The 22,779-nt window shown below is 43.3% G+C and overlaps 1 protein-coding gene across 1 annotated transcript in view; it reads right to left on the bottom strand.

Annotated features, from left to right (window-relative positions):
• LOC134610696 (uncharacterized) overlaps positions 1–7,177 on the bottom strand; it is a 33,176-nt gene extending 25,999 nt beyond the window's left edge. The window contains exon 1 of the mRNA XM_063453819.1: positions 6,829–7,177. Coding sequence (XP_063309889.1) covers positions 6,829–6,901 — 73 coding nt within the window. The 5' untranslated portion in view covers positions 6,902–7,177. The remainder of the gene's footprint in view (positions 1–6,828) is intronic.
• Between the last annotated feature and the right edge of the window lie 15,602 nt (positions 7,178–22,779).

Below are 22,779 nucleotides of genomic sequence, written 5' to 3'. Positions count from 1 at the left end.
CACAAATGCGAAAATAAACACCACCGGCTAAGTATTATGTGTACTTTCACATTTTTTTTTTTTTTTTTTAACTGCCAATATTTTAAGTGTACTGGCCCTCCTTTGGAACAGAGAAAATTAGGAAATCACATCACTAGCCCACCTCCATTTACCCCTTCCCACTGGCGCTCTGCTTCTCTGGACACTCGAGTTTGAAAGTATAATATCAATTATGTATACCTGTGCCAAATTAGAGACTTGTGTATTTCAGTTTTTTTTTTTCTTCCAAACTTGAAAAATTAGTGCTGGGACTATGTTAAATCTTGGGGCTTCTCAGCTTAAATTACTCCATCAAGGTACAATGAAGGAAAAAAAGTATTTGATCCCCTGCTGATTTTGAACGTTTGCCCACTGACAAAGAAATGATTAGTCTATAATTTTAATGGTAGGTGTATTTTAACAGTGAGAGACAGAATAACAACAACAAAAAAATCCAGAAAAACGGAGGTCAAAAAAGTTATAAATTGATTTGCATGTCAATGAGTGAATGACCCCTTCTACATAGTACATTTGTCCCACTCCTCTTTGCAGATCCTCTCCAAATCATTAAGGTTTTTGAGGCTGACATTTGGCAACTCAAACCTTCAGCTCCATCCACAGATTTTCTATGGAAGTAAGGTCTGGAGACTGACTAGCCACTCCAGAACTTTAATGTGCTTTTTCTTGAGCCATGCCTTTGTTGCATTGGCAGGAGGTTCTCACCCAACATTTGACAGTACATGGCCCTGTCCATCGTCCCTTTGATGCGGTGCAGTTGTCCTGTCCCCTTAGCAGAAAAACACACCCAAAGCATAATGTTTTCACCTCCATGTTTGATGGTGGGGATGGGGGTCATAGGCAGCATTCCTCCTCCCCTAAACACGGCAGGTTCAGTTGATTTTGATCTCATCTGACCACAACACTTTCACCCAATTCTCCTTGAATCATTCAGTTGTTCATTGGCAAACTACAGATGGACCTGTACATGTGCTTTCTTGAACAGGGGGATCTTGCGGGCACTGCAGAATTTCAGTCCTTCACGGCATAGTGTGTTACCAATTGTTTTCTTGGTGACTATAGTCCCAGCTACCTTGAGATCATTAACAAGGTCCTCCCATGTAGTTCTGGGCTGATTCCTCACCGTTCTCATGATCATTGAAACTCCACGAGGTGAGATCTTGCATAGAGCACCAGACCGAGGGAGACTGACAGTTTGTGTTTCTTCCATTTGCAAATAATCATACCATCTGTTGTCAGCTTCTCACCAAGCTGCTTGGCGATGGTCTTGTAGCCCATTCCAGCTTTGTGTAGGTCTACAATTTTGCCCTTGACATCCTTGGACGGCTCTTTGATCTTGGCCATGGTGGAGAGTTTGGAATCTGATTGATTGATTGCTTCTGTGGACAGGTGTCTTTTATACAGGCAACGAGCTGAGATTAGGATCACTCCCTTTAAGAGAGAGCTCCTAATCTCAGCTTGTTACCTGTATAAAAGATACCCGGGAGCCAAAAATCTTGCTGATTGATAGGGGATCAAATACTTATTTCACTCATTAACATGCAAATCAATTTATAACTTTTTTGACATGTGTTTTTCGGGAATTATTTTTTGTTATTCTGTCTCTCATGTTAAAATACACCTACCATTAAAATTATAGACTTTGTCAGTGGACAGACATTCAAAATCAGCAGGGGATTAAATACTTTTTTCCCTCACTGTATACCACTGCAAAAAACAAACATCCTTGAGTGTCTCACATGCAGAAACCTAGTAAGGGCATGAGGAGTTTGGGGGAAAGTACTTCACGTTCACTGCACCCTCAACCATAGTTTCTGCATTCTTGGTATTGTGAGATACAGGGCAAATCACCTGGGGCCGGAGACTGCAAGCAGAATTTGTTTTTTCACTATCTTTGTAGTAAATCTGGTTGAAAACAAAAACCCCATACTGATAAACATTTGGTATAAAATACTTTTTGGGCTGTTTTCTAGCACGTATCACATTACCTCTTGTTCCTGTAAGTCTGAATTTATTTATCATTATTTACTTATATTGTATACTGTAATGGGGTCCAGACTCATTACAACGTATGTTCAAACCCATTACATTGTACAATCGTACATCAACTATAAATTGCCCTCAGTGACCTCCTCAGCAATTCCTCAGGGAAAGGTCTTCCTCTATATCCAGTTCTTCTTCCAGGAAGGTATCATCTCCATGTCCTAATCCCTCCTCATGGCAAGTATTGTCCTCTTGGCTCAGATATCTCCCAACAACTGTCTTTACAAAGGTGCTCTTTGGCTCACAGATCCAATTGATTAACCCCTTAAGGACACATGACATGTGTGACATGTCATGATTCCCTTTTATTCCAGAAGTTTGGTCCTTAAGGGGTTAATTGCGTAAAAACTGAGTTGTATCTCTCATTGTATCTCTCATCACTCTTACCCTAGCTTTGCATAGCTGAGAATAATGAAAGTTATAGTCCATGGCAGGACTCAAAATTTCCACTTGCAACTAGCCATTGGTGAGTGAAAATGTAGTCCTGGCATATAGAAATCCCCTCTAGTAGGTATGGCAGCAGTGATGAGTAACCTTTAAGGCCTGACTAGTAGCTTAGGACTTCAGATTTTAAGTCCGGATCTTCGGTATCTTGATGTCCTACTAACAGTAGGAAAATTGTAAATCCTGTAGACAGAACCCAGTGAGACGCTCTGTGTTCCTCAGTCAAATTGTGACAGGAGACCATGGTTATTGTTATCTCCTGACAAGTTCCACTCAGTGATCCATACATTGTGTAATCACACATGGGATATGCAGAAATTTGACCAAATATCTTTTAGTTATTTTCAGTTATTCTATAATATGCTCCTAATATTTCCTGCCATTGTGATGGTCATGATGGCATGTGTTCGGTATAGCAATGCTCACCCTAACCCCTGTGTAACTCCTTCTTCCTCACTCTCAGTCAAGCTTCTTCTGTCAAGTGCAGACAGTACAGGCATACCCTATAATCACTTGACCAGTGCCCTATATGTACATGCTATTGAAGAATAATGGAATAATCAGAGTTACAGCCCAAAGCATCTAGAGTCCAAGAGCATGGAAAGTCTCCTAACAGGTAAGTAAAGATGAAGAAGTAAATAAGTAATTGTACTTTAGAGGAGGTATTGCGTCGGATGGGATTTATGGATAATAATGAAGAGGAACCAGCAGGGAGAGGTAATGGTGGCTATGGGGGATGTAGAGTATGTGCTCTCATTTTTTTTTATTTTTAAGAATCCAACGATGATGACTAGTAGAAAGGTCATAATGTGGAGGGACATCAGGAGATGGAAATGACGCAGGGAACAAAATCAACAAAATAATGTCATTCTCATGGAGTTAGAATTAGAATGAGTGGAACTTAGATCATTGGGCTTAATTAGATAGCTAAAATCAGGGTTTTAAGACCAATAAATTATAAATCAGGAAAAAAAGAAAAATATGTAAAAAATAAAATTTCATATGAAAAAAGTATTTTTAACTTTTGCTACTTTTTAAAAAACTGTTTTACCAAAGCTGATTTTTTAAAAAAAACAAACAAATTTTTATTTCCATACTTGCCATAATTTTCATATTTTGCCTATTATCCATGGCAGCATTGTATTTAACACCCATGTCTTTCCTTAATGACTCCTGGGCTACACACAAGAATGGGGGTGATCCAGGAAAGAGTACATATGGATATGTGATACATAATTAAGTTTGAATTTCCTGTGCTATAAGAACTACCCAATGGTTTTTGCTGCCATTGTTAGCCAGGAATGCTAAAGGTTGCTCACTTTAAACCATGTAGTTGTCTGTTTCGTGATCCTTTCTTTGATGATCCACAGCCTTGTGCGTAGCCATGGAGTCATTGTGGAAAGACACGGGTGTTAAATAATAAATATTTTTAATTATTATTATTACTGTGCCTTTTTTTCTGCTTCATTCCAAGTGCCAAGTTTGCAGTTTTGGCAGAGTTTGAGAATTAGATAAAAATCTAACGTGATTGTCAGATTCCTTTTGATATTAAAAGCACAATATTTTTGAGAACAGGAAGTACAGCCCATAGCATGTGGATAGGATTGATCTGAGCATTTCCATACCAATAAAAATAAATAATATTAAGAAATACAGTGCTAGTAGCATATGATGATCAAACTCTCATCAGATATATAAAAAATATATAACAAAAGAATGGAACAAAGTTCAGTCCTGGGCATTAAAATATATACACACAACTGTTCAAGTAAGGGGGTGTTAGAGGCTTTTACTGGAAGAGAATCCGGGATAAACGGGTAAACTTAGCAGGGTTCCAACATCAAGAGGTTCTGCCACTTGTCCTGTCAGGCCTATAGTAAGTCCCATTTTATGCAACAGTGCATCCAGCTCTTTCAAACAACAGTGCACACAGCACATTGGGTTTAGGTGGATAAGAAGTAATGGTGGGGTGGTGGGGTGCCCCATCTATAATTTATGTTTTAATCTGAGAAGAAGAAGTGTAGGTCGGAGACACATGTGCTAAGCAAGGGTATTCTTTGGTAGAGCAGGATGTGTGGTTACCTCATGGCCTTCAAAGCTAAATGGCAAATATCTTCCTATGGCTGAAAGAATGGGAGATCTTGTCTTGTTAAGACTCGTGACACTAGAGCTTTTCTGAAGGGAAGACTTGTATGGATGCTGACTGGAAATTTGAGTTAATGTTGATTAAGCATCTTCCCAATGGTCAAACTAGAAATGATGGATTAGTAGACATTCAATAAAAGTGAAAAGGTCCAAGAATTGAAGGTGTAAATATCACTGCCCAACGAAGGCAGCCCTTCCAGTTGTCCAAAAACAATTCCGAATACCAGGGTCCATTAATTCAATCAAGAAGATATTTAACTATTATTATAAAACATTTGTTTTGGCTTGTTGCTAGCTGTTCATTTTCAGGTGATGGTGTGTGCTTGTGGGGAGGGAGGGACATCTATGGCATCTAACTAGCATACAAAAATTACATATTCGACCAACATTGTTTTTTCTGAGTGCCAAATAGCAGTCACTGGAACCAATGTCAAAATAAACAAATAGCATACATTATCCTCATGTAAAAAATAAAGAATCGGGATCCACAAATGTGTCCTATAAGATGGAGGGTAAGTAAACCAGGAAGGGGACAGAGCTTGGACCCTGCCATGTTACCTTTGGGGTAAAGAATAATGGTGGGATTGGATGTCTCAAAGTCACCGCCCAGATAGCCATGTTACCCAAGCCTCTGGCCACCTACACCACCCACGATATCCCGATTACACTCCATCTTTCTCATCTGCAGCACTTAAAGGGTTAAACTGATATTAATGGTGAGGTTGCATTAAGATAGCAAGGGTAGTTAGCATGTACTTTCAGACCTTTAAAGTATTTGGAAGCACATTGAGCTGTGTTTTAATGAGAGCTTAAAATAATGCTTAGTGTGTTTAACACTACCTTCTCTCAATGTTCAGTGTCCGAACCTAGCTTCACACAATGCTGAGTCTCCAAATTGTATTATAACATTTCATGGGTAGCTTTTTATCATCAGCTGGAGGTTATTGTCCAATTCTAATTATTATAATATTATTATTGGAGGTTATTTTAATCACCACCAAATGTTTGATAATGCTAAATAGTCTGCACTAGGTTTACACAATTCTGTCAATACAGAATGTTCAAGCACAGCTTCTTTGCAACATTCAGTGAATGTCCAAGCCCAGTTTTTCACAAGAATTTTGAATACAGCTTCTCACAATGAAATGGTAACAACTTTGAGTATTCGTGTTTATCTGTGAGTCCAGTCCCAGCTTTTCACAATTTTGCGTGTTCAAGTCCAGTTTCACACAGTGATCTAGATTCACACTGTACATTGTGTTCAATTCTAGCTTAGCACAAGAACTGATACTCACTTTCAAACATGTTACTAAATGTTAGTGCGATAACTATCAAGAGAGGTAGAGATACCAAATCTACTACTGTTATATATTAACATAGTGCTCAATTCTAGGTCACTATTAATTTTACTCCTTTACTAAGCCTAAACATAATTAATGATTATTGGTGGATCATTATGGCAGCAACAGAAAGGAGCGATAAGCGTTGTAATTTCCAAAAATCAGTAGTAGTGATGGCCACTGGTGGCCACTGGTGGCTGGTAAAGTTTAAAGATGGTGAGTCACTGACCCCATGACTTTTTGGAATTTACCCAATTAACCCCTAAGAGATGTCAAGCCCTATACAAAACCAGATGCACCTCGAGCCATCAATATAGGGGAGAATGTAAACTATACATATAATAATGATAAACACATATTTGTTTTCTAACACACACACACACACGTATCGGTAGTCCTTAACAAGCCAATATGTTCCATTTAAAAGAAAAAACTTAACAAAACTGTTGGGGGAAGCTGCCCCATCTGTCCATATCAACCATCCTCAAGTGGTGGTGTCTTCATAGGCATCCTTTTCATCATATATCATAAAATAATATAGTTTGCATAGAAATTCATAAAAGAGGTTTAACCCAGCAATGGGACAGTGCAAAAAAAAAGTCATTATTTGGTAGAACTGCATATTTTTTGATTTACTTTCTTATCTCATGCTCCAGTATAAGTCACACACTTCCAATTTATTTAAAAGATGCCTTGGCTTTTTCTTCCATTGCGACTGTACTCACCTTATAGCATAGAACAATATTTACTACTATTCTCAAACGTAAGGGCGTAAAGATTCTACAATAAAATCTACAGAGCCATCAGTTTATTAACTCACCCTGAAGTACGGCACAGAAGGACACACAACTCAAGTACAGCCTGGCAAACTCCATAATGTCTCTTAGCAACATGGGGAAAATCCTTTTTCTTAGTAGAATGGACCAGCAGGGAAGCAGAGCTGTATGAAATGACAAATCCAGGAATAACAAGGGATGCAGGCGGACAAAACTGGGACAGATAGAAAACCCAGGAGAAAAAAAAATACACTCTCAATGCAGCTAAAAGGGAAATGTGCTCATTCCTGAAAGAGGGGGAGAGAGGCGGGCGTTAAACTTCAAATATATCAGTTTGCAGATGGGGAAATGAGAAAGCAAGCAATAGCTTTTGTGAAGTAGTTGCTGGGAGCAATGTGAGCACAGTACATCCCCCCCCCCCCCCCCCCCCCCATGACAGGCAGCTGCAGCAACAGTTTGAGTGTAGGGGAGAATATTAATCAGGACGTGCCTGGGGCTGAATCTTTGTTTGGGATATTTTATGATTTGCTATGTACGTTAGCCCTCCAGCCCTTACTGATGCGGGGAGAAGGCTCACTTGGAAAAGTTTATACATTTTAAAACCGCTTGCCACTGGCATTTCTGTGAAGAAGAGCAGGTGCACTGTGCGCCTGGGGCCGGGGGGGAGCCTACATGTCTGACGGCTCACTTACATACCTGATAACGTTGTCACTGAACTGCCCTGAGAAAATATTATTCCATACAGGGTTATTCACTAAAGTCAGAATTCTGTCAACTTTAAATCAGAATTGCAAAAATCATTCTAAACTAGTCAAACGGTGACTGTAGCCGAGATTGCAAATTTTCCCAAATCAGCTATGTTTGTCTAAATTTTTCCTTTCTGTTGGACTAAATTCAAAAGAGATAAATGGTATAAGTCAGAATAAGATGTCATGATTCCAGGGGCAGGGCCTGACCAACATGCCGGACGGTTGCATTGCAGTACAGCTCCTGAGACTTTTTGTTTTTCAAGTAATTTAACGGTATTATTTTCTATATTCTATACTGCACGCCTGGGGTCATCTGCTAATCGCTGTGCTGGTGCCTTATTTGTTTCTTCTAGCCCTGACTTTGGTCCCTCTGTGTGGAGACTGTAGCTCCCACGCTCAGGGCCTCAAATGACACTGTATGTGGAGAAGATGGCAGCTACTCTACATTACCTTCAAATCAAGCACACTAGCCTTCTGCTGTCTTAGTCTTGTGGGCCATTGTCTGCCCCCCTTTGGTCCACTCTAGAGCAGCTCCTTTCTTCAACTGGTCTTTCCTGTGCGGACACTTAAAATGGCCAATGGACCCATGTTGGCTTCCCAACAAATGCAAGATACATCGCACGAAGTCAGAGGACTGACTTCCCATGCGTTTTTGATGCCCTGTGTTCTAAGTTTTGAGCTCAGTTGGTCCAGCGAGGCGGCAATGGGTCATCTCTTCTGCAATCCATGTGGACTGTTGGTTCCGGCTCCTACAGCTATAACTCTTCCTCATTCACCTGGACTGCGAGACTTTGGGATCTGCTCTGCCATGCCTTGCCTGCACCTTTGGGGGATCCCGGTTGGGGCAGCAGACCCTTTGCATAGGTGTATTGCAAGTTTTCTCCATCACTGTGCCCTGGGCACAAGTACCCACCTCTCCGACTTGTTTCATGATTGGGCTCTGTTCCTTGCATGGTTCCAGCGAAGTGTGTGTCGTGCAGTAACTCTATTTGATCTTCTAGGCCCCCATGCCTTACTGCAAGAGTGTTTCCTGACATGGACATCGGTGGAATCTCAGTTTTACAAGCCTGGACGATAGGAGTATCCAGCACAAGTTATTACCTGTTGATTGTGACTTATTTTCAGCCTCTGATTATTAATTTGTCTTGCCTAGTGGCTTCTGAGTTGCTCAGCTATATACTACAGCTCTCCCAGGCAGAGACGTGTCTTCCGCAAGGCAAACAAGACATCTGCCTTGGGCAGCATTTTGCAGGGGGTGGCAAAAAAAGCTGCCCCCAAACGCCCAGGCAGATCCCTTGCGTGCCTCGTGTCCTGGGGGGCTCAAGACCTGGCCACTATTGAGCCCCCCTCCCCCCAGGTGGGCAGCGGGCTGCAAGGGAGCATACTCACCTGAGCTCTTCGTGCTCAGCTCCCTCGCGCGCAACTTACTGAAGCCGGGAACCGGAATATGACATCACTCCGGCTCCCAGCATCACTAAGCGGAGCGCAAAGGAGCTGAGCAGGAAAATCAGAGCTCCCTCGCTGCCTACTCAGCCTGTCCGCCCCCTGCCTGCCCGCCCAGCAGACCTACTGGACAGGTAAGCAATCCACTCCAGCTCTCCAAGGGAAGCTGGGTGAATTTAAAATAAAATTTTAAAAATAATAATTTGTGAGTGTTGGGAGCAATATGTATGTGTGTATGTGTCTGTAAGTGTGTATGTGTGTGTCTGTAAGTGTGTATGTGTGTGTGTCTGTAAGTGAATGTGTGTGTATGTGTGTGTGTGACTGTGTCTATAAGTGTGTGTCTGTAAGTGTGTGTGTCTATGTGAGTGAATGTGTGTATGTGTCGGTCAGTGAGTGCGTGCGTCTGTCAGTGAGTGCGTCTGTCAGTGAGAGTGTGCCTCTGTCATTGAGTGTATGTGTCTGTCAATGAGTGTGCGTTTGTCAGTGAGTGTGCGTCTGTCAGTGTGTGTCCAAGTAATAGTGTGTGTGTGTGTGTATGTCATTGTTTGTCAGCGTATATGAGTGTATGTGTCTGTCAGTGAGTGTATGCGTCTGTCAGTGAGTGAGCGTCTGTCAGTCAAAGTGCGGCCTTGACAGGAAGGGGTGGGAGAAATTTAAATTGAAGGGAGGGGGGGTGCAGCAAAAATCCTAAATACACCACTGCTCCCAGGTGTTCCAGTAGTTGCCTATCTTCAGCTAGACATTATATTCATATTTTACTATTTTATTTACTAGTAAAAAATCTCTCACATTGCAAATTTTCATAAATGTACATGTCTTTCATGTCTTTCAAGCTATTTATGTGAACGTGTTACATTAGTGAGGAATGGGGTAGGTTACACTTTAAATATAGAGGGAACCAACTCCACTAGAAACTGCTATGTTTACCTATGGGTTAATCCAGCCTCTAGTGGCTGTCTCAACACCTAAATAGCCGTGTTTATAGACAGCAACTATAGCCTCTGACTGCCTCTCTGAATATCAGGTTGGTATACTAAACCAGGATAGATAGCGTGTTTTATCTGGGTTTTCGTCTATACTAAGCTTTTAAAGGACCACTATAGTGCCAGGAAAACATACTTGTTTTCCTGGCACTATAGTGCCCTGAGGCAGGGCCGGATTAACATAGGGGCTGATGGAGCTGCAGCTCCAGGCCCAGGCCCATGGAATAGGCCCATTTAAAAAAAACATTTTTTTTTTTTTTTACATTTTTTTTTTTTTACACACACTTCTCTTAGGTTTGCCACCTGACTGGTATTTTACTAGCACAGCCGGTATTTAAGGCTGCCTGGCCGTGCTGGTATTGCAGTAATACCGGCAATACAAATGCAGGTATTTTTCTCAGAATAAAAGGAGATTACTCTGCAATACCAGCACCAACCAGTAGGGGTCACTGTCTGTGGAGAGAGGCAGAAACAGGAAGTTACAGCATATCCCTCCCTGCCTATCTATACTACTCACTGATCCGTGGGGGAGCAGATACACAGCACAGACAGCAGCTATACAGCTCAGGTAAGTGAGGGATGGGGGGAAGGCAGCAGGGGCACATGGGGACACTCAGACACTAGGACACATGGGGACACAGACACTGGGAGACCTGGGAACACTAATACACTTGGGGACACTGGAAAACATGGGGACACTGAGACACTTGAAAATATGGGGACACTGAGACACTAGGGGACACTGAGACACTAGGGGACATATGGGGACACTGAGACACTAGAGGACACAGACACTAGGGGACACTGAGACACTAGGACACATGGGTACACAGACGCTGGGAGACCTGGGAACACTGAGACACTTGGGGACACTGGAAAACATGGACACTGAGACACTGGGACACATAGGGACGTTGGGAGACACTATGTCCCCATGTCTCCCAGTGTCTCCATGTCCCCCAACCAGTGTCCCTAGTGTGCCCAAGTCTCCCAGTGTCTGTGTCCCATGTCTCTCAGTGTGCCTAATGTCCCCATGTCTCCCAGTGTCCCTATATGTCCCAGTGTCCCCATGTCTATGTCCACAACTTTACCCATGTCTCCCAGTGTCCCCAAGTGTCTGTCTCCCAGCCAGTGTCCCCTAGTCTCCCAGTGTCTCTGTGTTCCCATGTCTCTGTGTCCCTAGTGTCTTAGTGTCCTCAAATGTTTTAGTGTCCCCATGTCTCCCAGTGTCTGTGTCCCTAGTGTCTCAGTGTCCCCATTTCACCCAATTTCCCTAAATGTCTCAGTGTCCCCATGTCTCACTGTGTCCCCAGTATCCTAGTGACATGGGGACACACTGAGACATTGGGACACTGGGAGAAATGGGGAAACTGAGACACTGGGAGACTAGGGGCTGGGCGACATGGGGACACTGACACTGTGATACATAGGGACACTGAGACACTGGGTGACGTGCGAGACTGAGACACTGGGAGACAGGGAGACACTGGGAGCAATCCATCTATACAGCAGAATCAAACTGTGAGTAGTTTGTTGGTGATTTTACAGAATTTTCTCTGATGTCACTCCTTGTGATTTACATCATGCGATGTCACGCATAACTAATTATACAAATGATTAAGGCTGGTATTTTTTTCCAAGAAAGGTGGCAACCTTAACTACTCTTCACATACTCTTGCTTAAAGGAGCAGTATAGGGCCAGGAACAAAACAGAAGGAAATGGGTGCTGAAGGGTCTCAAATAAAAACAAGCTCTGAGACCCCCAGCATCCCCTGGATATAAGTATAGCCTAAATGGACAAATACAAAGTATATGAATGCTAATGGCTATAGTGCCCAAAACAGAGAGGGAAGTATTACAACCCCAATAAATAAAGTATATACACAAAATCTAATCCCTACTAAATGGCAAGGCTGGAGTACGGTACATATGCACTAACATCAAAGTGCAGAGGCATAAAGAGGATACCAAAAATTGAAAAAATAAAAAATCCTTTAATGAAGAATACTAAATGAGAGTATCCATACCCCAAATGACCCTGCAGTCCTCAAATGCATATAGATGTTGCATACAAAAAGCTGGAACTTCAACCTAGACCTCTGTTGTATAGTATAGGACCCCAGCCCCCCTTCCGGTATACAGGAGTCTAAATAGAGAGACTCAAAGAATATACCTGTACACCAGGGGTCCTATAATGCAAAGAGGAGATAAAGCAGTACAGGGAGAGAGAAATGTATAAGAGAGTTAGAAATCAGTGACAAATGCACTGATAGTAAAATTATAAAGCCTCTCTCCCTGGTAATCTAGCTAGACAGACATAGTAGGGGAAAAAAAGGAAAACGAATAAATCAAAAAAAGTGGTTCAGAGCATCATCAAGGTGCTCCACACCCAAAGTGTCTAATAGGTGCCCATGTGAAGACAGCAAAGTGATATTAGCAAAACGCCCGACGCGCGTTTCGGTGCTTAGGTACGGCACCTTCGTCAGGGACTAACTGAATGAGGTAACTGACCTCCCTTAAGTATGTAAGACGCCAGGAGTACTCAGGCTTCTGTATCCAATCACAAGAGTGCTCGAAGAACTACCTCAGGTGCTGCAATGTTACCTCAATAGGATCGGGTAATAGAGGGAATCCATGGGGTGCCTGTGTACTTCCCTTACTAGACTCAGAATCGGAACCACTTGTTTCGTATTCTGAAGTCGAGATCGGTTCAGAAAAACTCCTCCTTTTTTTATTATTTCTCCTATATACATTCCCATTTTTGAAATCCTGATTGTCCCTCAGAAATTTAGAATGTTTGCGAATCTTTATATTTTGTTGGTATTTATCAAGGTTGTTTTTAAGTTTCGTTTCTAAGAGTTCAAAGTTGGATTCGTTCTTAAATTTTTGTTCATCTACCTCTTTATTGATAGTTATCAATCTTTTCGATTCAAATTTACAAAGAATTTCCATAAATCTGTTTGAGCAAATACCCGCTGCCTCCTCCCACTCTTTAATAAACTCTTCTTCCTCAATATGTGATGCTGGGATATTCTGTACCCTCAGGCCCCTTGGTACACAGGATAGCGTGGTCAGACTGTGACTGTCCCGGCAGGGTCTAGGTTTTCAGTCTGTACCTCGCTACCTGTCTCCTGTTCTTTCCTTGTAGGGTCAGGAACACAATCATGTATTTCTGACCCTATTATGTTAAAACCACCACCCTGGCCCCTTCTTCCCTCCCTAAATATAGTAAAATCTTACTTGTATTCAAGTCTGCAGCTGCTGGCTCTGCCTCTGAACTGACTGTCTGCTGACATCATCAGAAGTGGTGGTCTGAACAAATTACAATACTTCCCCATAGGATTGTCTGAGACTGTCAACTAGGCAGATCAGGGGCAGAGCCAGCACAAGTCCAACATAGCCCTGGCCAATCAGCATCTCCTCATAAAGATAAATTTAATCAATGCATCTCTATGAGTAAAGTTCAGTGTCTGCATGCAGAGGGTGGAGACACTGAATGGCAGTGCTGCACACTAGGCAGTACTGCCCCAGGAAGAACCTCTAGCAGCCATCTAAGGAGCGGCTAAAGGAGTTATTTTCTCTGAAAAGACAGTGTTTACTGCAGAAAGCCTGAATGGAATGATTCTACTTACCAGAACAAATACAATAAGCTGTAGTTGTTCTGGTGACTATAGTGTCCCTTTAAGTTTGGAAGCTTAAGAGGGATGTATGGGAACAAACTTGTGTGGACTGGCTGACGATAAAATTAGTTTAGGTAATGCAGACGTTGGTCTCTCTAACACTGTGGCATGTTCCCTTTCTTCTATACTCACTACATACACCTTTTCTCTGTCTCAGACTATATACCAGGAACTTCTGCCTGCTAGTAAGAAGGTAAGGAGACAAGTGGACCAGCGAGTGCTAGGGTAAAGTCCTTAGAAAGCATGGAGTAAGTGCATCATTAGACGCATTTATGTCAAGCTCAGGGTGCTGCCTGCATAGTATGCCCTTAGTTGGACAGCCTGCAGGATTGTCAGGCAGCCTGACATGCATTCATGCCAGGCTGACCTTCCAATTCTTTGGACAAACATTCCCTCTTTTTGGGCATGTTCACTCCCTTTTGGCAGGTCTGGTAACATGATTCGCACCAGTGGCACACCCTTTTACCCCGCCCATTAACTTCCTGCTTCACTGGACACTGCTGTTAGGGGTTATGGATTTACTTGAAAGATGAAAGCATAAGTTAGAGAGAGATTAGCATAGAGTATGTGTTTTATTTTGCATCCTATGAGTTTCCCTCTAGAACCATCTCCATCAGATACATGACGCTTGGGAGGTATGACTGTTTTAGTGTTTGTGGTCGATAAGATTCCGTAATTAGGCCCATCATAATTGTCAGCACCAGGCACACTGTGCTCTTAATCCGGCCCTGACGACGCTTGGGAGGTATGGTTGTTTTAGTGTTTTTGGTCGATAAGATTCTGTAATTAGGCCCATCATAATTGTCAGCTCCAGGCCCACTGGGCTCTTAATCTGGCCCTGCCCTGAGGGTGCCTCCACCCTCAAGGCCCCCCTCCCGCCGGGCTCTAGGGTGTGGAAGGGGTTAAATTTACCTCTTTCTACAGCGCCGGGCGCCTCCTCCTCTCCACCTCCTCGGCTGAATGCACTGCGCATGCGCGGCATTGCTTGTATGTGGTAAGTTCTGATCACCTGCTCAGAGGAGCTGACTTTTATAACGGCACTTATTGCATCTTTGTGGCCTCCAGCTTCTACACCATGATGATTTGGCCACCAGCCAGAGCCAGTACCCATGATTTTGGCAGCACAGGGCCACCAGTCAGTATTTACAATCTGTACAGCATGTGGCTACCAGCCAGCACTGTATCTACCCACAAACCAGAGTGTACAGAAAGTAGCAGATTTATAATCGGGAGTAAAATAAAGAGAATGACAGTGAATATCCAGTAGTTATTCTTGAGGGTGGGCCCTGTATACAGTTGCAAGAAAAAGTATGTGAACCCTTTGGAATGATATGGATTTCTGCACAAATTGGTCATAAAATGTGATCTGATCATCATCTAAGTCACAACAATAGACAATCACAGTCTGCTTAAACTAATAACACACAAAGAACACCATGTAAACATTCATAGTGCAGGTGGAAAAAGTATGTGAACCCTTGGATTTTATAACTAGTTGAACCTCCTTTGGCAGCAATAACTTCAAACAAACGTTTCCTGTAGTTGCAGATCATACGTGCACAACGGTCAGGAGTAATTCTTGACCATTCCTCTTTACAGAACTGTTTCAGTTCAGCAATATTCTTGGGATGTCTGGTGTGAATCGCTTTCTTGAGGTCATGCCACAACATCTCAATCGGGCTGAGGTCAGGATTCTGACTGGGCCACTTCAGATGGCGTATTTTCTTCTGTTTAACCCCTTAAGGACACATGCCATGTGTGACATGTCATGATTCCCTTTTATTCCAGAAGTTTGGTCCTTAAGGGGTTTAGCCATTCTGTTTTTAATTTACTTCTATGCTTTGGGTCATTGTCCTGTTGCAACACCCATCTTCTGTTGAGCTTCAGCTGGTAGACAGATGGCCTTAGGTTCTCCTGCAAAATGAATTGATAAACTTGGGAATTCCTTTTTCCTTCGATGATAGCAATCCGTCCAGGCCCTGACGCAGCAAAGCAGCCCCAAACTATGATGCCCCCACCACCAGGGCCGGACTGGGGATACAAAGCAGCCCTGGAAAAAAAAATCTATGCCAGCCCCATAAGTCATTGCGCCATATATTGTCGCATGTAATATGTAAGGCTATGTCTAGCCACCCTAGATGATATATATATATATTGCTTTTTCTAATATAAAATATTGGTCCTTTCAGAGTAAAACATTTAAATATACAGTAAGCATACTCACATGCAGACACAGACAATCTCACTGACACACACAAGCTCATTGATACACAGCCTCATAGACAAACAATTTCACTAATATACATAAGCTCATTGACATAAAAACACAAGCTCACTCACTAGCAGGCACACACACACATGCAAGCAAGCTCACTCACTAGCTGTCAGGATCGGGACAGGGATCCAACACGCAGAGTACAAACAGGTACAGGGTACGTATACCGGACCTTAGAATGGCCGGACTAACGTAAGAGTAGTAAAGAATGGTCTAGAGACAAGCCGAGGTCGAGGGAACGAGAGAGCAGGTAAACGAGAGACAAGCCGAGTCAAAGGGTAATAGAGGTAAACGAGGTAGAACAGACAAGCCGGGTCAAAACCAAAGAGACTAACAGAATACAAGAGCACTGAGTGACTAGACAAGCTAGAACCACGACAGGGCAATGAACAAACGTAGAAAGCCCTCTTTTATACCCTGATTCTAAACAGGTAATCACTCCCCCGACGAATCCTCATTCGTGCTTGGGGCTTGATTGACAGATCGGGTTGGGTTGTCGTCATGACGTCGGCTACTGAACGCCGCGTCATAAAAGGAAGTGGATCCCTCGCGGCCGGCGTGTAAACGACCGAGGGAACCGCGAGGAACGAGTGATTCAACCCTTTTGCGAGGAAGAACGTCCAAGTGTCTCACCTCCACATAGGTAGAGACAGCAGGTACCCTGACAGTAACGCCCGCCGGGCGGAAGGAACCGGGACGAGATGGAAAACAGGAGTGAAAAGCCCTGCGGAGGCGAGGCGCATGCACATCCTCCTGAGGTATCCAAGACCTCTCCTCAGGACCATATCCCTTCCAATCAACCAGATATTGTAACTTCCCCTGGGAGATACGAGAATCGATGATGGCATTGATTTCATACTCCTCTTGTCCCTCAACCTGAACAGAGCGAGGAGAGGATGCAGTGGAGGAAAACTTGTTACATATTAGGGGTTTTAACAAGGAAACATGAAAGGAGTTAGGAATGCGTAAGGCAGATGGAAGAGCCAGACGATACGCAACTGGGTTAATTCGAGTCAGGACCCTGTAAGGTCCAATGTAACGAGGAGCGAATTTCATAGATGGAACCTTCAAGCGAATGTTTTCGGTACTCAACCATACCCTGTCCCCTGGAACAAAGACTGGAGCCGCCCTTCTATGTTTATCAGCGTGTTTCTTGAACAACATGGAATTATGCAGAAGGATTTGTCGAGTCTGATCCCACAACTTCCTCAGATTGGCAACATGAACATCAACCGACGGTACTCCTTGGGAAGGAGAAACCGAAGGAAGAATGGAGGGATGAAAGCCATAATTCATGAAAAAGGGGCTAGAACGAGTAGAATCACAAACGAGATTGTTGTGTGCGAACTCTGCCCAAGGAATCAGACCAACCCAATCGTCCTGGTGTTCGGAAACGAAACAACGTAAATATTGCTCGATCTTTTGATTAGTACGTTCAGCAGCTCCGTTAGACTGGGGATGATAGGCAGAAGAGAAATTCAATTTGATACCCATTTGAGAGCAGAATGTCTTCCAAAAACGGGAAACAAATTGGGAACCTCTATCAGAAACAATTTCGGAAGGTATCCCATGTAAACGAAATATCTCTTTAGCGAATATCTCAGCCAATTCAGGGGAAGATGGAAGTTTAGGTAAGGGCACGAAATGAGCCATCTTAGTAAACCTGTCAACCACCGTGAGAATCACAGTCTGTTTTTTAGAAACAGGTAAATCGACAATGAAATCCATAGCCAAACAGGTCCATGGTTTCTCGGGAATTTCCAAGGGATGCAAAAGCCCACATGGAAGCGTCTGAGGTCGTTTGGTCTTCATACAGACCTCACATGCTTCGACGAAATCCCTAATATCTTTACGTAAGGTGGGCCACCAGAAATCCTTGGCTATTAAGGAGCATGTCTTACGAATGCCAGGATGCCCAGCCACCTTACTATTGTGAAAGCATTGTAACAGTTCTAGTTGGAGTTCTGCAGGAACAAAATGCCGTGACTCAGGACTCTGTCTAGGAGCCAGATGTTGTAGCTTCATAATCTCGGCAAGCAACGGAGAATGAATCCTGAGGCTAGTGTTGGCGATAATATTGCACTTAGGAACTATAGAAGAGAAAACCGTCTCAGATATAGTAGAAGGTTCATGTTGGCGAGACAAAGCATCGGCCTTAGAGTTCTTAGAACCAGGTCTATAAGTGAGCACGTAATTGAAATGGGTGAGGAACAAGGACCAACGAGCTTGTCTGGCGGATAAGTGCTTGGCCTCCCCAATATAAGACAAGTTCTTGTGATCCGTCAGAATAGTAACAGGGTGTAAGGTCCCCTCCAATAAATGTCTCCACTCCTTTAAGGCCATGATAACAGCTAGTAGTTCCCTGTCACCAATATCATATCTGCTTTCAGTCCCAGATAGTTTCTTGGAAAAGAAACCACATGGATGTAATGGTTTATCCACGCCTAACCTTTGAGACAAGATGGCACCTATACCTGTCTCTGAGGCGTCTACCTCGAGTAGGAAAGGTAAAGTTGTATCGGGGTGAACTAAAATTGGTGCAGAAGCAAAAAGTTCCTTAAGTGTCTTGAAGGCAACGAGAGCTTCAGTAGACCAAGTCTTAGTGTCAGCCCCCTGTCTGGTCATATTGGTAATAGGAGCAATAATGGAAGAGTATCCTTTAATGAAGCGCCTGTAATAATTGGAGAATCCAATAAACCTCTGAATGGCTTTGAGACCCCTAGGTAATGGCCAATCTAAAATAGACTGGAGTTTATCCGGATCGATTTTAAAGCCTTCCCCAGAAATCACGTAACCAAGAAAGTTTATCTGAGATTGATCAAAACTACATTTCTCCAATTTGCAGTACAATCCATGTTGTAGGAGTTTGCGCAATACCCTTCTGACTTGTCTGTGATGGGTCTCAATTTCTCTAGAGTGTATTAGTATATCATCTAAATACACAATAACACAATCCTGTTGAAATTCCCTAAGAACTTCATTGATCAGATCCTGAAATACTGCCGGTGCATTACAGAGCCCAAAAGGCATTACCGTGTACTCATAGTGCCCATATCGAGTATTGAACGCTGTTTTCCACTCGTCTCCCTGCTGAATTCTCACCAAGTTATACGCCCCTCTGAGATCTAACTTGGTGAAAATCTTGGAACCCTTTAAACGATCAAAGAGCTCAGTAATCAAGGGAATTGGGTATGCATTTCTGATAGTTATTTTATTCAAACCTCGGTAATCAATGCAAGGCCTTAACGTGCCATCCTTTTTATTTACAAAAAAAAAAACGGCCCCGGCAGGCGAGGATGATCTCCTAATGAATCCCTTGTCTAGATTCTCACGGATATATTCCTCTAAGACTAAGTTCTCCTTAGTGGATAAAGGATATACATTGCCCCTCGGAGGCATAGTACCAGGTAGGAGATTAATCTTGCAATCAAAGGACCTGTGTGGAGGTAAAGTATCAGCATTCTTCTTGTCAAAGACTGCCTTTAAATCTATGTATCGAGACGGTATTTGTAAGTCTGTAGACTGGGTGGAGTTAACCGGTGTATTACCTACGCAAAGTGGTGAGACTTTCTGTAAACACCTGTCCTGGCAACCCTGACCCCATGAAGTTATCTCCCCTAGCTCCCAATCGATAATAGGGTTATGTTTCTTTAACCATGGATACCCCAGAACTATAGGAACAGAAGGAGAAGAGATAAGCATAAGGGATATATCCTCCTCGTGTAAGATACCAACAGTCAAAATAACAGGTATAGTCTCATGAGAAATCACAGGTTCAGATAATGGTCTACCATCTATGGCCTCAACGGCCAAGGGAGTATCTCTTAGCTGAGATGGGATAGAGTGTTTAGAAACAAAAACTTGGTCGATAAAGCTCTCAGCAGCTCCGGAGTCTATCAATGCCATAGTCTTTATTACTCCCTTCTCCCATGCTAAAGAGACCGGTAGTAGAAGCCTGTGATCTTTATAATTGTGTATAGAGGACAAAATAGAAACACCCAAGGCCTGTCCTCTAGAGAAACTTAGGTGCGAGCGTTTCCCGGACGATTAGGACAATTTAGGCGAAGGTGCCCTCTTACTCCACAATACATACACAATCCCTCCCTTCTTCTGTACTGTCTCTCCTCTTCTGAGAGGCGAGTATTGCCTATTTGCATAGGTTCAGAAAAAACTGGGATAGTGGTTTGAGGACTTTGAAATAAAGGCGCTAGTTTAAAGGAAGGTCTACAAATATTATCACGAGTGTTCTGTCTCTCTCTTAAACGTTCGTCAATACGAGAAATAAAAGAAATTAAATCTTCCAAATTTTCAGGGAGCTCTCTAGTAGCCACCTCGTCTAGGATTACATCAGATAATCCGTTTACAAATACGTCTATATAGGCCTGTTCATTCCACTTAACTTCTGCCGCCAAAGACCTGAACTCTAGTGCATAATCCACAAGGGTTTGATTATCTTGTCTAAGGCGCAATAGTAATCTAGCTGCATTGACCTTTCTACCTGGAGGGTCAAAAGTTCTTCTAAAAGCAGCGACAAAGGCATTATAATTATAGACTAACGGATTCTCATTCTCCCACAGAGGATTGGCCCATCTCAGAGCCTTATCAATGAGGAGTGTGATAATGAATCCAACCTTTGCCCTATCTGTAGGGTAAGAGCGAGGTTGTAATTCAAAATGAATACCAATTTGGTTTAAGAAACCACGGCACTTCTCCGGAGAACCACCATAATGTACAGGAGGTGTAATACGGGAAGAAGCACCTACAGTGGCTACTTCTAGACCTGAACTTACAGGAGAGATGGACGTAGCTCGCATCTCCTCCGGTGGATTACTAGATCGAGATAATAAAGTTTGCAGCGCTAGAGCCATCTGGTCCATTCTGTGATCCATGGCTTCAAATCTAGAATCGGAAGAGCCAACCTGAGTATTTGTACCTGCAGGATCCATGGCCCTGTCGTAATGTCAGGATCGGGACAGGGATCCAACACGCAGAGTACAAACAGGTACAGGGTACGTATACCGGACCTTAGAATGGCCGGACTAACGTAAGAGTAGTAAAGAATGGTCTAGAGACAAGCCGAGGTCGAGGGAACGAGAGAGCAGGTAAACGAGAGACAAGCCGAGTCAAAGGGTAATAGAGGTAAACGAGGTAGAACAGACAAGCCGGGTCAAAACCAAAGAGACTAACAGAATACAAGAACACTGAGTGACTAGACAAGCTAGAACCACGACAGGGCAATGAACAAACGTAGAAAGCCCTCTTTTATACCCTGATTCTAAACAGGTAATCATGCCCCCGACGAATCCTCATTCGTGCTTGGGGCTTGATTGACAGATCGGGTTGGGTTGTCGTCATGACGTTGGCTACTGAACGCCGCGTCATAAAAGGAAGTGGATCCCTCGCGGCCGGCGTGTAAACGACGAGGGAACCGCGAGGAACGAGTGATTCAACCCTTTTGCGAGGAAGAACGTCCAAGTGTCTCACCTCCACAGAGGTAGAGACAGCAGGTACCCTGACACTAGCAGGCGCACACACACACACACAAACACAGCTTAATGTAGTGGTTCTGGTGTCTATAGCCCATCCCTGCAGGCTTTTGAATGTAAACACTGACTTTTCAGAGAAAAGGCAGTGTTTACATTGCTTCCTAGTGACACCTCTAGTCACAGACACTCAGACGGTCACTAGAGGCGCTTCCTGTGTCTGTGCAGATTGGCTGAGATCATCAAGCTTGATGATCTCAGTCATAGAGGCAGAGACCAGCACGACGTTGGAAAAAAAAAAAAGGTGAGTAAAACACTATTTTTAAAAACACACACAGACACCACGACTGACACACACACACACCATGACAGACACACACACACCATGACAGACACACCATGACACAGACCATGACACAGACAGACACACACACACCATGACAGACACACACACACACCATGACACAGACAGACACACACACCATGATACAGATACACCGTGACACAGACACACACACACATGACACAGACACACACACCATGACACAGACACACACCCTGACACAGACAGACACACACACACACACCATGACACAGACAGGCAGACACACACACACACCATGACACAGACACACACCATGACACAGACAGACACACACACCATGACGCAGACAGACACACACACAGCATGACAGACAGACACACACACCATGACACAGACACACACAGCATGACACAGACATACACACACACAGCATGACACACACACACAGCATGACACAGGCACTTGTTGCTACCTGTGTGGGTGGGTGGGCAGACTGATAGGTGTCCTGCGGCCGCAAGGGGAAGCTCTTCTGGCGGCCGCAGGGGAAGCTCTTCTGGCGGCCGCTGGGGGACGCCAGTAACCAACACCTCCAATCTCATCTCATTGATTGGACTCCAGTTGGCTTACATCTCACTCCAATTAGCTCTTGGAGATGTCATTAGTCTAGGGGTTCACATACTTTTTCCACCTGCACTGTGAATGTTTACGTGGTGTGTTCGATAAAAACATGGCAACATTTCATTCTTTGTGTGTTATTAGTTTAAGCAGACTGTGATTGTCTATTGTTGTGACTTAGATGATGATCAGATCACAGTTTATGACCAATTTGTGCAGAAATCCATATCATTCCAAAGGGTTCACATAATTTTTCTTGCAACTGTATATTGCCCAGAATGTCTGTTTACCCAGAAGGGAGAGAGTTAAAAGGAAATTACTCTGGGAAAGTGATCAGTGACTATTGTTTACTGGCCCAGGAAATGTACTAATGTTTTCTTTTCTTACTTCTTACTTATTTTTACTATACATATTCGAGTTAATGTACAGCGAACGTCGCTTT

The sequence above is a fragment of the Pelobates fuscus genome, chromosome 5 (assembly GCF_036172605.1).
Source record: "Pelobates fuscus isolate aPelFus1 chromosome 5, aPelFus1.pri, whole genome shotgun sequence".
Taxonomy (NCBI): domain Eukaryota; kingdom Metazoa; phylum Chordata; class Amphibia; order Anura; family Pelobatidae; genus Pelobates; species Pelobates fuscus.
Note: the sequence above shows the minus strand (reverse complement) of the source record. Positions and strands in the feature narration are given on the sequence as shown.